This window comes from Polyodon spathula, chromosome 21 (genome assembly GCF_017654505.1).
Source record: "Polyodon spathula isolate WHYD16114869_AA chromosome 21, ASM1765450v1, whole genome shotgun sequence".
NCBI lineage: Eukaryota > Metazoa > Chordata > Actinopteri > Acipenseriformes > Polyodontidae > Polyodon > Polyodon spathula.
In genome coordinates this window covers 14,043,379-14,060,406 of record NC_054554.1, presented here as the reverse complement: position 1 = coordinate 14,060,406, position 17,028 = coordinate 14,043,379, and the positions used below count along the sequence as shown (strand labels likewise).

General features: G+C 37.8%; 1 protein-coding gene across 2 annotated transcripts in view; it reads left to right on the top strand.

Annotated features, from left to right (window-relative positions):
- Positions 1-1,230: 1,230 nt before the first annotated feature.
- Positions 1,231-17,028, top strand: part of LOC121296500 (solute carrier family 66 member 2-like) — a 40,348-nt gene continuing 24,550 nt past the window's right edge. The window contains exons 1-2 of one of the 2 annotated variants that reach the window (XM_041222126.1): positions 1,231-1,330; positions 7,436-7,708. In XM_041222126.1, coding sequence (XP_041078060.1) covers positions 7,491-7,708 — 218 coding nt within the window. In that variant the 5' untranslated portion in view covers positions 1,231-1,330; positions 7,436-7,490. Of the gene's footprint in view, positions 1,331-6,344; positions 6,364-7,435; positions 7,709-17,028 lie in introns of those variants that run through there. The other variant, XM_041222127.1, reaches the window with a different exon arrangement.

The window sequence follows — 17,028 nt, the reverse complement described above, 5'->3', positions numbered from 1 at the left end:
CCTGGAACCTGTAGTTTTTTTTTTTTTTTTTTTTTTTTTTTTTTTTTTTTACTTTTAGCTGGACTGCTATGCTTTTTGGGTAATGTAGTTCTTCTAATGGGATTTGCATGTTGAAGTTTGGAACTGCTTAACAAGTACTTGCCTACAAAAAAAATAGGCTAACGGATTGTTCTAAGTAGGTAATAACGCACGTATACCTAATTAATTGTTTATTTACTGCTCATGTTGTGTGTGTGTGTGTGTGTAAACAAACTGGACAGTCAACGTTCAGTGTGTTTCTAATACAATTCACAAGCATAGGAATCTGCATTTTATTAAGATATAGCATCATAACTGTTTGTTGTTACTGTTTCCACACGCTACACTGTTGTAAGCAAATAACCGTATCTTTTTATAGCAGACTTCAGTTTTGGACAAGCATCTTACAGTAAGGGTTGGGTTGGATGATAATACTCTTCATCAACAAACATTGTATATTACACTAAATGTTATACTTTCGATTCTTCCTATTTTAATCTGCGTTTTCCAAGCATGGAATCATACCATTACTTAGTACTATACTTTACAAGCGTGTATGTTTGTATAGGGTTTGGTATTTGTATCGATCTTGGTTAACGCAGACAGGCGCATCACACAGGGCGTGGCAGTCCACACCTAGGCAAAGGGCGGGCGCAAACCGGGACCTCTCGCAATATAGCATAAACCCGATATACGCTCCTTGCAGAAGTGACGGCTCTTTTGTACAGCGGTATATAGGCGCTATGCTTTAGTGAGAGGTCCCAGGTTTGGGACCGCCCTTTGCTGTGTGTGGATTGCCTCGCTATGTGTGATGCGCCTGCCTGCGTTAACCGAGATCGCTACATTATTTATTGTATTACAAAGCCAATAATTGTATTACAGTAGTAGGTGGTGTCAATAGTAAGGGAACCTGCAACATGTGCTGTCCCTGCTGTGTGCAAAAATAGTACAATAAATAGAGTTCATAGAACTTCTTGTCACAGTGTCATAATCATAATACAATTCAACCGTAACAAACTGAACAAGCATACATATTCCCTAACATGAAGAATTGTGCCACTATGTTTTAATTAAACGATTGTTACGGTTTAAAGTTTAAACTGTGTCGTAGCTTATATCAGCAAATCTTATTTTACTAATTTCCTCTTTCTGTTGAGTTTTTTTTTTTTTTTTTTTTAATACAGGGAAACAGAGTGAGCAGTATAATTCCATAATTATAGCCTTGAAATAAAAATCATTGCGCCTCTGTTGCAGGAAGTAGACACTTCTTGTCGGCCACTGCAGCTGCCAAAGGAATTTTCGTCTGAAGGAGGTAAGATGTTTTTCTTGAAAATCAGCCTTTTTTAAAATCTCCTATAACTAAGGACGCAGTGAATAAAGCATTCGCTAACGCGCCTTTATATATATATATATATATATTGATATAATAGTATATATGATATATAATATATATTATATATATCTATATATAGTTTTATATAGGATATAAATCGTGTTTGCGATATCAGTATTGTAGCCAACCGTAGAGTTTTAAATAGGATCATAAATTCGTGTTTGCGATACAGTGTATTTGTACAAGTTGAATTTAAACTTCCTCAAAGACGCAGGGTAACGAAGCACACTAAACAGTATAAGTCTACAGTATAATTCTATAATTGGGAACGTATTCAAGACGAGAAATAACAGGTTGGTTCAGTGTAAGCAGTGTTTTTTTTAAAGACACAATTCTTATTGTATCGGGTATAATACTGAGTCATTTGTGTACTCTGTTCTAATCGCCTAATTTCAGCTACATCTTTTTTTTTTTTAAAAGTAACTGGTCTACCTTTTTTTCAATCATCTGATTGTGAGTGATTGTGGTATTAAAATGAACATGTATAGATAAGTGTTTTTTTTTTTTTTTTTTTTTTTTTTTTAGAAAGATACATTTGCTGTGTTTTAACGTTTAAATTATGTAAACATTTAAACCAAACGCATTGCCTGCATATTTCTTTCATCTTCAAATAATTTCATAAGACATGTTCCATCTATTCTTAGCTGCATATCTGCTTAGGATTGCTGCATATTTAAAGACACGATCAGCTCCCCCCCCCCCCCCCCCCCCCCCCCCCCCAGGAACGCGTGAGGTCTGTCAGTCTTGTCCACTAGAAGGTATAGATAGATAGCGATGTGGGGTTCATATAGCACTAAATATGGTTGATCCTCTGGTTGGAACTGCAGCAGTCCTTTAGTTTTTGTTAAAGCAAGTTTAATGCCTTGGATTTTTTTTTTTGGCCATTTCACCCCACTAAGACACCTTGCTTGCTCACTAAATATATTGTGTACATTCCATTGTGTTCCTATGCTTTTGCCACATCATCAGTTTTTAAACTTTGCTCCTTTAAGACACACTTGAGTCCATCTTGACAGCTCTTCTTTTCACGGTTAACACTGTCCCAACCCAATAAGTGTCAACAACATTATTTCAAGTCTGCATTCTGTGCAGCTTTCATTAAAAAGCAGATCCTGTTGAAACTTGCCTAGTAGAAAGCAAATTGTTGGGATGACGTTCTTAGCAGGAGTAAGACATAAAGTGGATGTGTCTGGGCAAAGACTACCTGTTTGTGTCATTTTAGAAGTTCTGGCAGCACCTAAGGATCCTTATTTCTGTGATCCTTGGTTTCTTGAGGCAGGAGTTTAAGATCAGAAAGCTCTCTTTTTACAAATATTACAGGTCTCTGTGTAATATGTAGATTTGAAAGTTTCATCGGTTTATTTATATTCTTTATAATACTATTATAATGCTATTATCCATGCCTATAGAACAGCTTTACTCTGTGCCATAGCTTCGATCAAACCGAATGACCCGCAACTCAGGAAGTGATGCAATGTGTATCTGTATTTCCCCAATTGGAATAAAATGCAGCTGTGCTGTTGCTAATGCTAAGAACAGTTAAAGAATGGCCTGATGCCTAATCTCTAAATCCTGTATTAGTTTACCATGGTAAATTTGAACCACCATTTTGCAGTTTTCCTATTCTTTTCATATCTTTGTACTTTGAAGTTACCATAGATTACCATGGTTTGCCATGTTTTTTTAAAAAAAAATTTTTAATATGCTTACCAATATGCCTCTCTAGTCTTTACTATGCTTTCACTATGTGTTTATGTGTGGCAAACTTTTATAAAGGATGTGCTGTTACATGGTCTTCTAACTGAACATTTTGTCTTACCATGTCTTACCATTATTCCTTGAAGTTTACAATGTTTGCATATAAACAATCTATAAACATGTTATGCTATTTAACAATTATAGAATATGATTAGAACTAAAAAAAAACTATTATACGCTTTTGCCATTGTTTTTTGTCATTGTTTATAATCAGTTAAAACGGATATAGTCTGTCTACCTGTTTTTTTAGACAGGTGTCTGTCTCACCAATTATAGTGTTATGCTTTGCTTTAGCAATACAGTTTTGTACACTTTTGCCATTTTATTTTTGATGTTGTTTATAATCAGTTATAATGGATATCTTAACTAAAGTGTTGCCAACATTTGTATGCTTTGTTTGTTTATTTTCCCATTCTAATATTATTCATTTAAATAAATTACAGTTTCTGCACTTGTGGATATTTGTAGAGCTGAAACAGTAATAAATGGTGATCAAGCACACAGATAATGGAATAATAAATAGATAAAATAAATAAACATGCATTAAAGAATACCTTTTTAGGTCGCCTTTTCTTCTTATGAAAATCTTTTGGTTCATTGCTTTTTTTTTATATTTTAATTTGAGATTATTTTTGCTGATGAAGTTGCTTTCTGCACTCAAGATCTCAAACTCCAATACTGTATTTGCATCAGAAAAGTGATGAACCATTTACATCACAATAAAATGGTGACCAGTGAAGATAGTGTAGAGTTTTAGCAAGATAGAAGCGTGAAGCCGATATTCTAAAAACGGCAGCTTGTTTATTCAGTAACAGGCAAACAGACAGATGTTCAGCGTGATTGTCTGTTCACTTGAATCCCTCAACCCCTGCTAGCTCGCCGGATACCTGTTAGCCCGCAACACAATAAACATCACAGGATTTTGGTTAAACCTCGGCCAATTAGTGGCCGTTACACTCCCCCTTCCCCTGATCTTGCCAGGTGCGCTCAACGATCCTTGGGGTGCCTTTCCCCACTCTTGGTAGGGGTCAATGCTGGTCAAAGTTACATCAATAGCCCAGAATGGGGAGTGGGGCTGCAAGCAGGGGAGCATTCCTGCACGTGGGAAATCACAGGTGCAGAGTTGTGCAACTCAGTCATGCATACAGTGTTGCAAGGCAGTGCAGTCCAGCACAGTTCAAGCACAGTTCCAGAGATGCACACACAATAACAAAGTCCCAGTGCTAGCCATTTGTTATAATATCAAAAAAAGTAAGGTACGAAAATGGGGTCTAAAGCCTTGGTTATCAGTCTTTTATCATCTCACTAAAAGTGAACATAGAGTAAACTATAACTAGTTTGTGAGTAAAGAACATCATGCAATTGTTTATTATTTCCTAGTGTTCTGTGAGGTTGTGCATGTTTGATTTGAGGCTTCCGTACCCAGTAATTTTGTCTGGCACTCAAAGCTGAATATGTGTACATGTTGCAGCTCACTGTACAAGAAAGGAACAAACAAGCGTTTCCTCTGTGGTAAATGTGAAAGCCCAGAGTTTCCTGTAAAATAAGGGTAGGCCAGCACAGCACTGTTATTAAATTAGATTGAATATCCAACATTGATTCAGATCATGCTTTATCTTAACTAGGCAACACTTTATTTTGTTTGCCAGGAAGAACTATTAATATTGATTAAAGCAGAAGAAGGCTCTTGTGAAAATGGAAATACTGAAAGAAACTAAAATGCAATGACAAACATTTCAACTAGAAGTCTTGGGGTTCTCTGTGTATGTATTATTTTGTGTGTACCCCTGATTGATAGAAGTGTGAATGGTCTCTCATGGATACACTCTTGTGAAGTCTTTATTATTTTGCTTCTTTTGAACAAGTCTTCTCCAAGCCATTGAGAATGGTTGATTATTACCTGGCTGATTCTCTTTTAGAAGATTGGTTGCTAATTGCACACCTAGGACCTCATTTACGAAAGGGCACTAAATTTGAAGTTGGTGTACATAGAAAGTAGTGAGCCTAACGTGCAAGATAAATCTAAATTTACTGCCCCATTTACTAAGAGAGAACATATTAATTTACGTGCATGCTACATGTATTGTGAGCGATGATTTAATGTGCATAATAATGTCAGAGACTTACCCTTGAGCACGTGATATCAAAAGCCCCAGCAGTCCAGGAGTATCTTTTGGTCAGTAGCTTATTGTGAAGGTGGAGGTGGCTTACTTTGACCAGAAAAGTGCAACAACAGACACAACACTCAGCAAGAGACAGGCAGAGGCAACGTAAAGTGAAACTGCACTGCTTACCTTTTACTTTTACTTTGTATACCTTGTCTGATGTAAAAAAAAAAAAAAAAATCCTTTCTCCTTTAATGCATATGGCCCACCCATTAGTTTCTAAAATTGCACTGTATTGTATCGTTTTGGAATTTTTCTTTAAAACAACCCACCTCTTTAATATAACACATGTATTCAACATGTGCATTCTGCATTGTATGAGTGACATTCCCATTAAGCCAGTCACAGCTCACAGAGGTATAAAATAGCCAATCAAATAGCACACAGGATCCACTCCCTAATGCACACAGCACACATAATTTTCATTATGATAGTGACGCAAAAGCTTGTTTAAATTATTTATTTTACTTTGTGTAAAATTTTAAATCAGAAGCAAAAAATTAGTTGGAGATGTCATCTGTTAGCCAGATGATTATTTGTTCAATGAATAATTGTAACAACAAGGCAATATGTCTGATTTGCAGTGCAACGGTTGCAGTTATGAAAGATTATAACATACAACGTCACTATGACACTCTGCACAAAGCAACATATTTTGAGTTTACTGGAAATGAAAGAAGCTATGGAGTCAACAAAAGGTTCTTCTGAAAAGTGCTATGGATGCCATGAACAGCACAACCACAGGAAATTACTTTTTTAACTTCAAGAAGCCATGGAAAGTGCAGAATTACCTTGGAAGAAAGGAGCTGGGTTTACAACAGAGGGTGCACCATATGACTGGACACAAGTGTGAACTGGCTAACTGGAAAAAATTAAAGAAAGAAATGCCTAAGTACCAATTTTCTTAAACTGGATTCTGCATCAACAGGCATTATGTGGACAACTTGCAGAATTAGAACAGGTAATGAGCATTGTTATCAAGTGTGCTGGAAAAGAAGTGCCAAGTGTCTGGACAGAAGTCATAAAAAGGTACATTTCATAGTGGTAGTGTTTACTAAATCACTTTTTCACAGCTTGTCAGTATCATATTTTTTTCAGTGCTGTTAAAAACTTTATATTTTGGAATATACAGTAAGTTAAATATTGAGACCACATTATTTTGTTGTACTGTTTGAGATTTCCATTGAAATAAAATACTCTTCTATCCTCCATTATATTCCATTTGTGATATAAACCCTTTGTTCATGGAAACAGCTTGTACGCATTTTTATAACATTATTAGGAGTAGGTGGGGCCATACCCCACTAGGTTACAACAAAGGAATCATCAATATGCTGTTTCATCTACTTTGTATAATATTGTAAATACAGGGCATGTGTCAAAAACAATATATCCTGTTTGAGAGTAAGCAAATAAACCAGCTTATAAGTATTCCTGTTAGTTTTGCTGATAATACATTCCTCCATTTTACAGCTTTTGTGCATAGCTACATAACAAAACAGATATTTTTTCAGTATAGTAGATGAAAATGTGTCACTTTTTCCTCATGGCTTATTCCTTTGCTTATTACAGAGCTCAAACTTCATTAAGACATCAGTGACTGATAAAAAAAAAAAAAAAAAAACAAAAAAAAAAACAGCTGCACTGTCAAAGCTTCATATCTCAGAGATCATGTACAATCTAGGTTTCTGCATGATAGAGATGGCACACTTTTAGATAATGTCTTCATATTTGGCAAACAGCTGTATTCTATGATTATTAAATTCAATTACAGTTGTTAAGTAAACGTTAATTGTATTTTACTCTATGTGATGCTTTGCTTTTTGTTCACAAATACAGTTCACTATTTCCAAAATAATTAACTGATAGCGTTCCATTAAGCCTTCACATGTCCCTTTCATCAGTCAGTGGTTTGTACACTAACTAGAGTCCCCATCCAAAGCTGTCAGGGAGCATAAATAAATGAAAATTTGGATGGTACATATCAAGGGTCTGGCTGCAGTGCTTTAGATGATCCTAGCAGAATGCTGATGATTCTACTGACATAAACAAGGAAATGGGATTGAAATTACAGGACAAAACAGGGTTTATTTCTTGGTAGGGAACCATGGAAGCAAGGCACTGAGGGCTTCATTGCAGATTGGAAACAGTTGAAGATGGGCATTGAGATGGAGATGAAGATGAACAGTGAGGGGGACCCCACCGCCTCCTGGCCCCTGCTGTCCTGGCTAGCCTCCTGCATCATGGTGTTTGGGGGGGTTGTGCCCTATGTACCCCAGTATCAGGAGATTCTCAGGACCTCCAGCACTGAGGGATTCTCCACACGCGTCTGCCTCGTACTTCTGGTGGCCAACATTCTTCGAATCTTCTTTTGGTAAGTACCCTCAAATATATGTGTCTTGGTTACTCTGAATGAATAGTTTACTTAAGCATTCTAGCAGATAAAGTTCACCTAACTATGCTGTACGTTGATGGCTACTTTAAAGACGATCTATCCATAATGTTCGAATTGTGCGCAAATGGGTTAAAGAGCAAGACAGAGACTTCAAACAGTAATTCTCTTACATAAAACAATACAAATATTAGAAATGTTAACCCAAAAGAAACACTTAACATGTTTCAATCAATAATTGTTTCTTGACAATTCTTAATATGGACTCCATAGAAAAACAAATTAGTTTACATGTACTGTACGGAATTATTATTATGTTTTAGTATAAAGGTAGCTTAGTTTCAAAATAAAAAGTAACAATGGCAATTATTTTCTGTATTTTCTGTAAATCTTTCTCTCTGCTACTTGTTGGAGGAGATATATGTTGTGTATACCTGGTTGCTAGGCAGCTAAGCCCTGCACATTCTTAGCAACAGCCAAAACCATAATAAAGCAATCCATTTGAATGTTACTACATATTTTCAAAAAATCAAGTTCTAAAAATAAAACACAATTGGCTGATGAATTTGGCAAGGAGTATACCCAAGTGTTGTTTTTCAGTATGTCTTTTGGACTGGAAAGGCAAACTTTGCCCACCTGTGATCCTGCTTCTTACTTTTTGAAATGCAAATTGCTGCATTCCAGCTGAGCTGAATTAGAGTGTAAAAGAAAAAAAGTAAGCTTATCTTGAGCAATTAGATACAAGTAACATGATTCACATAAATGACCGACTGAGACCATAATTGGTCCATGACATTCCACAGGCACTGTTTGGGTTCAGCAGATTGCAGATTATTTGCCTACAGTTTGTTTATGAGACTTCAGCTAAGCCAAAAAATACTCAATACTTACCATTAAGAAACAATGCGTGTTACAATATCACAAACCCATAAGCAAATGCTTCTAAGGGGGCAACATAACACTTAGTGACAATGACGGAAGACATAATAACTGAGGGGCAAAGTGTCTTTTCCCACAAATTAATTGTTTAGGTGTTACCCACACAGAGCCATATTCTAGCTCCTGAAAAACCAATACATGTTTTTTTCAAAACAGTCTTTCTGATTGACCTGCAGCAGGTACACAAAGTACAGCAGGTTTTCAATTAGTCATGTTCTAAATGCTCTGGAACCACCAGCCTTTGAATATCATCTGTCCTACTGGGGGACTTATTTCACAAACTGACAGTGGATAGGATTACATTAAAGGTTTGGAGTAAAATTAAATGTTCTTTTTTCTGTTTCTCTATCTTTTATGATGTTTACAGTCATTCGGAGTGGTTCCTGTTGCATTGCGTTGTTCCTATTGCACTGAGATGTTCCTGTTGCAGTGAGTGGTTCTATTACACTGAGTGGTTCTATTGCACTGAGTTGTTCTATTGCACTGAGATGTTCCTATTACACTGAATGGTTCTATTGCACTGAGATGTTCCTATTGCACTGAGTGGTTCCTATTGCACTGAGATGTTCCTATTGCACTGAGTGGTTCTATTGCACTGAGATGTTCCTATTGCACTGAATGGTTCTATTGCACTAAGTGGTTCTATTGCACTGAGTGGTTCTATTGCACTAAGTGGTTCTATTGCACTGAGTGGTTCCTGTTGCACTGAATGGTTCTATTGCACTGAGTGGTTCTATTACACTGAGTGGTTCCTATTGCACTGAGTAGTTCCTATTGTACTGAGTGCTTCCTGTTGCACTGAGTGATTCCTGTTGCATTGCGTTGTTCCTATTGCACTGAGTGGTTCTATTGCACTGAGTGGTCCTGTTGCACTGAGTGGTTCTATTGCACTGAGTAGTTCTATTGCACTGAGTGGTTCCTATTGCACTGAGTGGTTCCTATTGCATTGAGTGGTTCCTGTTGCACTGAGTAGTTCCTATTGCATTGAGTGGTTCTGTTGCACTGAGTCGTTCTATTGCAATTGTTTTTCAATTGTTTTGATAAGTCTGTGTCAAAGTGTTATTACCTTAGTTCGAGAGCTGCTTTCAGTTCTAGTTTACTGCCATATACATATTTAACTAGACCAGTTAAAGTGTCTTTATAGAAGTAAAAGCAGGGAACATCTAGTGATCAGCTAGTTTGAATGTCCTCTCCTATTACTGGCAGTGCACCGCTTAGCAAAGACTGTCTGATCTAGCCTGTGTTACTTATATCTTTGGCAGGCATCTACAACTGAAGAGCAGCTCCTGAACTAAGTGCAAGCTTACATAGTACAGTGGCTATCATATTTATTAAAACACTCCATAGCTTCTGTAGTTCTAATTTTTTCTGCATATGATCTCAAACCACTGTAACTGAAAATCTTGGAAAATTGTCAAAATAGGCAAATTAGTGATTGTCTAATTTTTAATTGATGACTTTAATAGGCCACACATGCAATTAATTTAAATTACTAGAGAAAAAACACATAACCACAAATGGTAAAATGCATGAGACTTTTTAGAAGTTGTTTAAGATGCACAAAGTGGTCAAACATTTGCACACATGAGTGCCTGTTGTTTCATGCAGGTAGGTATAGAAATCTTTAGATGTTTTAATAAATTTGCAAACATAGGAACCACTGGCAAACATCATACAAAGGCGAAGGAACAGTAAAATGATGAAAATGTATTTTGAAGTAGCTTCATCTTTAAGGTTAGGATCTGGTTTGTGTGGAGATGCTCCTGGAGGTGTGGAGCGTTTTGGGAGCACTTGCTGTTCATTATTAACCCTCACTTGAAGTAACGACCTGTGATGAAGTGAATTGATGAATTGAGGGCTAATTTATTTCAACTCATGCTCATTTTTTTTTCAACCTGAAAACCTTTTCAAAAATAATTTGGTATGCTTATTAATCACTGTACTTGGTACCTAATACTGCTGTATGTCAAGTACACTTAGCTACGATGTAATTTAAAATTACACTTACAAAATTTAACAGTGAGATCTCACTGGTACATTCGTGCTCTCTCATAGGTGCTAATTTAATCATTTGAAGAAGCTGAGCACCTGGTATAAAAGTTCCCGATTTCCTCGTTTGAGAGATTGGATTTTGTCATTGTGATGTGAGCCCGGGTTTGTCTGGAGTGGAGGTTGGACGCACAGCCAGCAGGAGCAAAGAAGGAATTTTGACTTGTTTGTGTTCGGAGGTGGGTTGGGGAGAAAAATGAATAATCCTTGGAACACCAAAAATATACTAAAATCAGTGTAAAATAGGGAATGACAGCTTGTAACTTTAAAAACCCAATACAAATCTGAAATCCCCTTACCAGATTATTAATAGGGACACTGATATACACATTAAAAGTGGAATGACATTTCTATGCAATAGCATATTGGAATGACAGCCATGGAATATTTACGGTGTTCTAGGGCTGTCATTCCATGTCATTCCACTTTTAGGTTGTTTATTAGACTTCTTTATATTATGGACATGAGGGGGTAGGATCTGTTTATTGGTTTTAAAGATATGTGCTGTCATTCCGTTTTGTCATTTGTTTTCTACGGGCATTCCATTTTGTCCATTGTTTTCTATAGGCATTCTGTTTTGTCCATTGTTTTCTATGAGCATTCCAATTTGTCCATTATTTTCTATGGGCATTCCATTTTGTCCATTGTTTTCTATGAGCATTCCAATTTGTCCATTATTTTCTATGGGCATTCCATTTTGTCCATTGTTTTCTATGGGCATTCCATTTTTTCCATTTTTTTCTATAGGCATTCTGTTTTGTCATTCGTTTTAGTACGTCCATGTGGCACTGGGGATTTAGATCTGTCCTCTAAATCACTGCAGGAAAAGCCTTAAAAAAAAAAAAAAAAAAACATAGCAAGCGCTCTGGCTTTTCTGTTCATACCACATCATGGATTGTTATTGCTGTGTTACCTGTCTGACAATGTGGACAATAATCCTTACACTATCAGTGCACCAGAGCAGCCATTTTGAAAAGAACTTTGAAACAGACTCCAAAACTGTAAGTGTAAAAAGTTGTCAGGATGTTAAAAATGAAAAGAAAAGTTACAGGTATGCTATTTAAACAGGTATATCAACACCTGGGGACGTGTAACGCTATATTTTACTCTTTCAAATGAATCTTGACCTAATGGAGTACCTTCAACTCAACTATACAGCACAATCCTGATATGTTTAAGAACCACTAGCATTTATTTCCAATGTCCCATGAAGCCTGGGGATGCACTCATCTGACAGAATCACAGTCATTTCTTAGAAAAACTGACTAACAAGCATTGACAGTGAGGTTCTTTGTGGTAGCATCTAAAATAAAGAAAGTCTTAAGGTTGGAGTAGTTTAGGTGTGAAACACTTGGTTGGAAGTTGGTATGACCTAAGTCCACATGGTGTGTGTGCTTGTACAGTACTTGTAGAAAGGGGGTAGAAAGGAGAGGTCTACAAATCAACTCTTTCTGGCAGGTAAGTCTGAGAACACTGGCCTTCTGTGAACAGTATGTGAGTGGTTGAGGTAATATGAATGTGAAATGGAAGTCATCAGCGAAAACACAAAAGGTATGGTTTTGTCAATGACTGAAAACACTTTTGGTAATGTTTTACAAGATCCTCAATCTGACAGTGAGGACAAACATGTAAGCCGGTTCATGGAAAATGTAATACTTATAGTACTATTATTAACTATGCTCACTATGCAGTTGTGCCTTTTAATGGCTTTTTCTTAGACCGATGTAACTGATTTCTTTATTTATATCTATATTTTTATATGAGTTTTCAACTCTTAAGTCTAATAGTACTGTAATTAATACTGCTGCTCTTCAGTTTGATTTAACTGAGACATTTTGAAAGTGACCAGCTCTGAAGATGGAGCGGTCAGAGTGTGCTCTGTGTTTACTAAAGGTCAGAGTGCAATCTGACACTCTCAGATTGAGTTGACAAACTCACCCATAAACAAAAACACATAACACATAACAAAATGAAACTGAAGGCTCTGGCCATATGTTACCTTCAGCGCAAGGGGCTGTACTTATGTAGCTGCGTTCCCTTAGTACTACCTGACTCTTCCCTGCAATCAACTCGACGCCATGGTCTCTCCAATCGCAGTCTGCCTCATGGTTGATTGCAAGAGATTAATTAAAACATCCAGTCATTTACAACCAGTACTTTTTTTTTCTTCTTCCTAGAAACAGTTTATAATCAGTGTTAATCATGTTAGAATGGCATGCATATTATTGTGCTAATGCATGTAATGAAAATTGGTAACTCGAGATCACAAGATATTCCTAAAATGAAGACTATAGAAATTTAAAAAAAGAATACATTCACTAGCTTTTTAATCCTTGTGAAATTACTAATGTGAAAAATAAAATATTGTAATGCATTTCGATTTTTACTTTTCATGTTTAATACATTTTGAATATATATAATATTATATTATATATATATATATATATATTATATATATATATATTAATATATATATATATATATATATAAATTTGGCAACGATATATACACTACCGTTCAAAAGTTTGGGGTCACTTAGAAATGTCCTTGTTTTTGAAAGAAAAGAACATTTTTTGTCCATTAAAATAACATCAAATAGAAATACAGTGTAGACATTGTTAATGTTGTAAATGACTATTGTAGCTGGAAACGGCTGATTTGTAATGGAATATCTACATAGGCATACAGAGGCCCATATCAGCTACCATCAGTCCTGTGTTCCAATGGCACGTTGTGTTTGCTAAACCAAGTTTATCATTTTAAAAGGCTAATTGATCATTAGAAAACCCTTTTGCAATTGTGTTAGCACAGCTATCAAAGAAGCAATAAAACTGGCCTTCTTTACACTAGTTGAGTATCTGGAGCATCAGCAATTGTGGGTTCGATTACAGGCTCAAAATAGCCAGAAACAAATAATTTTCTTCTGAAACTTGTCAGTCTATTCTTGTTCTGAGAAATGAAGGCTATTCCATGCGAGAAATTGTCAAGAAACTGAAGATCTCGTACAACGCTGTGTACTACTCCCTTCACAGAACAGCGCAACAGTGTAACCAGAATAGAAAGAGGAGTGGGAGGCCCAAGTGCACAACTGAGCAAGTTGTGCACTGGGGGACAAATACATTAGAGTGTCTAGTTTGAGAAACAGAGGGCTCACAGGTCCTCAACTGGCAGCTTCATTAAATAGTACTCACAAAACACCAGTCTCAACGTCAACAGTGAAGAGGCAACTCCGGGATGCTGGCCTTCTAGACAGAGTTGCAAAGAAAAAGCCATATCTCAGACTGGCCAATAAAAAGAAAAGATTAAGATGGGCAAAACAGCACAGACACTGGACAGAGGAAGATTGGAAAAAAGTGTTATGGCCAGACGAATCTAAATTTGTGGTGTTCGGATCACAAAGAAGAACATTCGTGAGACGCAGACCAAATGAAAAGATGCTGGAGGAGTGCTTGACGCCATCTGTCAAGCATGGTGGAGGCAATGTGATGATTTGGGGGTGCTTTGGTGGTGGTAAAGTGGGAGATTTGTACAGGGTAAAAGGGATCTTGAAGAAGGAAGGCTATCACTCCATTTTGCAACGCCATGCCATACCCTGTGGACGGCGCTTGATTGGAGCAAATTTTCTCCTACCACAGGACAGTGACCCAAAGCACAGCTCCAAACTATGCAAGAACTATTTAGGGAAGAAGCAGTCAGCTGGTATTCTGTCTATAATGGAGTGGCCAGCACAGTCACCGGATCTCAACCCTATTGAGCTTTTGTGGGAGCAGCTTGACCGAAAGGTACGTAAGAAGTGCCCATCAAGCCAATCCAACTTGTGGGAGGTGCTTCAGGAAGCATGGGGTGAAATCTTTTCAGATTACCTCAACAAATTGACAACTAGAATGCCAAAGGTCTGCAAGGCTGTAATTGCTGCAAATGGAGGATTCTTTGACAAAAGCAAAGTTTAAAAGACACAATTATTATTTCAATTAAAAATCATTATTTCTAACCTTGTCAATAACTATATTACCTATTCATTTTGCTATATTGTCTGTTGAAACTCATTTCATGTAGGTTTTCATGGAAAACAAGAAAATTTCTAAGTGCCAAACTTTTGAACGGTACTCTCTCTCTCTCTCTCTCTCTCTCTCTCCTCTCTCTCTATCTCTCTCTATATATATATATATATATATATATATATATATATATATATATATATAATTTAAGAGTAGCTTGTCCTCTATGGATAAGGCGAAGGCTTGTTTTCTCATCTTGTCCTGTAGTATAGTTTATAATCCTATATTACAGTTTGTAAACCATGCTTTCAGATTTTATTTGGTCATCTCCGCCCATTCAATGGCTTCTTTCTTGTCATTAACCAACCAGCCTCTTCCCCTATTGACAGACTGCTTTCAGCCAGTAATATGCTTTGACTCAGAAGACCTAGGAACAGATTTCCTAGAGTATGGCTTGGAAACATACTTTCACCTTGTGCCGTAGCAGAGATCATAATTTAACCCCTTAAGCTACACAAGGAATTGAGCGAATTAAAATACACTTGAGAGTGATTCAAATATCACAAGAAGACCAGATCCAGTCTGTTAGTTCAATTTAAACCCTGCATTTCATTGCAAAAATAAGAAAGTTTGCATCATTTTATTTGTGGGACACATATACCCCTTGCACCTTAAGCGGTAAAAATGAAAATACATGCTTGGAATTACATGTTTATTTCAGCACTACACATTGAAGGTCTATGTAGTATAATACGGCAGGGAGGGGGTTAAAATCCTTCCCTGCCTAAACATGTGAGAATGCACATTTGGGTCTATTGTTTAATTATTAGTTATCCTCTGCACCTGGTGTGTATTGTAAATTAGAGCCAGGTGCAGGGTATTTAAAGAAAGCAGTCAGTTTGTTCAGGGCTGCTGGTGTGTGAGGAGCCCGATTGAAGGTGTGCGCGATCGTAGTTAAAAAAAAAAAAAAAAAAAAAAAAAAAAAAAAAAAAAAGGTAGTATGAGAAAGCAATGTGTGTTACAGGTAAACTGTTTGTGTTAGTTAGGTTCCTGTGTGTAGTAGTTAAAGTGCGCGTAAGCGCTAAAGAAATCCCAGAAATGGACATTGATTTGAAAGAGTTGATCGCAAAGATCAACAGAAATACGACGAAACAAATGGAAAGCAACCGTCAAACTCAGGAACAGATTGAGAGGCAAAGACGGGAGCTGGGGTTGGCCCCATTGCAAATAAAAGAATGGAGCAAACAGAGCTGGAGCAGTTGCTCCAAAAGTGGGAGCAGACGAGAGTAGCCCCGAGGTCTGCAATCTCAGAGGGAGCAACCCAGTTGTCTCTTGAACCAGAGGAGGAGCCGTTCTTGTCACCGGAGCCACCGGCTGAAGTCAAGGGGGAGGAGGTGAGCAATCCACCTCCAACACAGCTTCAGCAACAGCCCGTGGGTGGTACTCTGGCACTGTTTAGTGCTGTCCTGTACCCCGGCTGCGTGGACACCAGTCCGGAATGTCTAGATCTCCCTACACTGGACCTTATGCCCAGGTCGCAGCAGTGCCATGCACAATTGTGTGCACGGTCCCTAGCTCCGCTCCTCCTGGAACCTGAGACGTCTCACCGTGGGCGTCAGATGTCTCGTGCACTCCCCCTTCCTTTCACTTTGTTCCCCTCGAGGTCCCAGACGTCTCTGCGCCGGTCCCGAGCAACCCACTTCTGCCTGTCACTGCTCGCTCCCGGTCAAAGGCCTGTGTTTCGGTCACCCAGGACAAGCTGTCCAGGTCCCTTCTTGCCTGTGCATGGTCCCTCCCTAAGTGTCCCAGAGGAAAGACCGATCCACCCTCAAGCCCGCCCATGGAAGAGGGCGAAAACCAAAGACTTGGGACTTGAGGGTGGGTGGTCATTTAAAGGTGGAGGGAGGTGGCCGTTAAATGGCCGATGTCTTGAAAAGACAAGGGGGAGGATGTATAATACGGCAGGGAGGGGGTTAAAATCCTTTCCTGCCTAAAACATGTGAGAATGCACATTTGGGTCTATTGTTTAATTATTAGTTATCCTCTGCACCTGGTGTGTATTGTAAATTAGAGCCAGGTGCAGGGTATTTAAAGAAAGCAGTCAGTTTGTTCAGGGCTGCTGGTGTGTGAGGAGCCCGATTGAAGGTGTGCTCAATCGTAGTAAAAAAAAAAAGTAGTATGAGAAAGCCTTTTTGTGTGTTCTGTTTTGTCGATGTGTGTTACAGGTAAACAGCTTAGCTGTCCTGTGTTAGGTAGGTTCCTTTGTGTAGTAGTTAGTGCTCAAGAAAGAGCTAGGTGTTTGTTTTGTTTATTTCT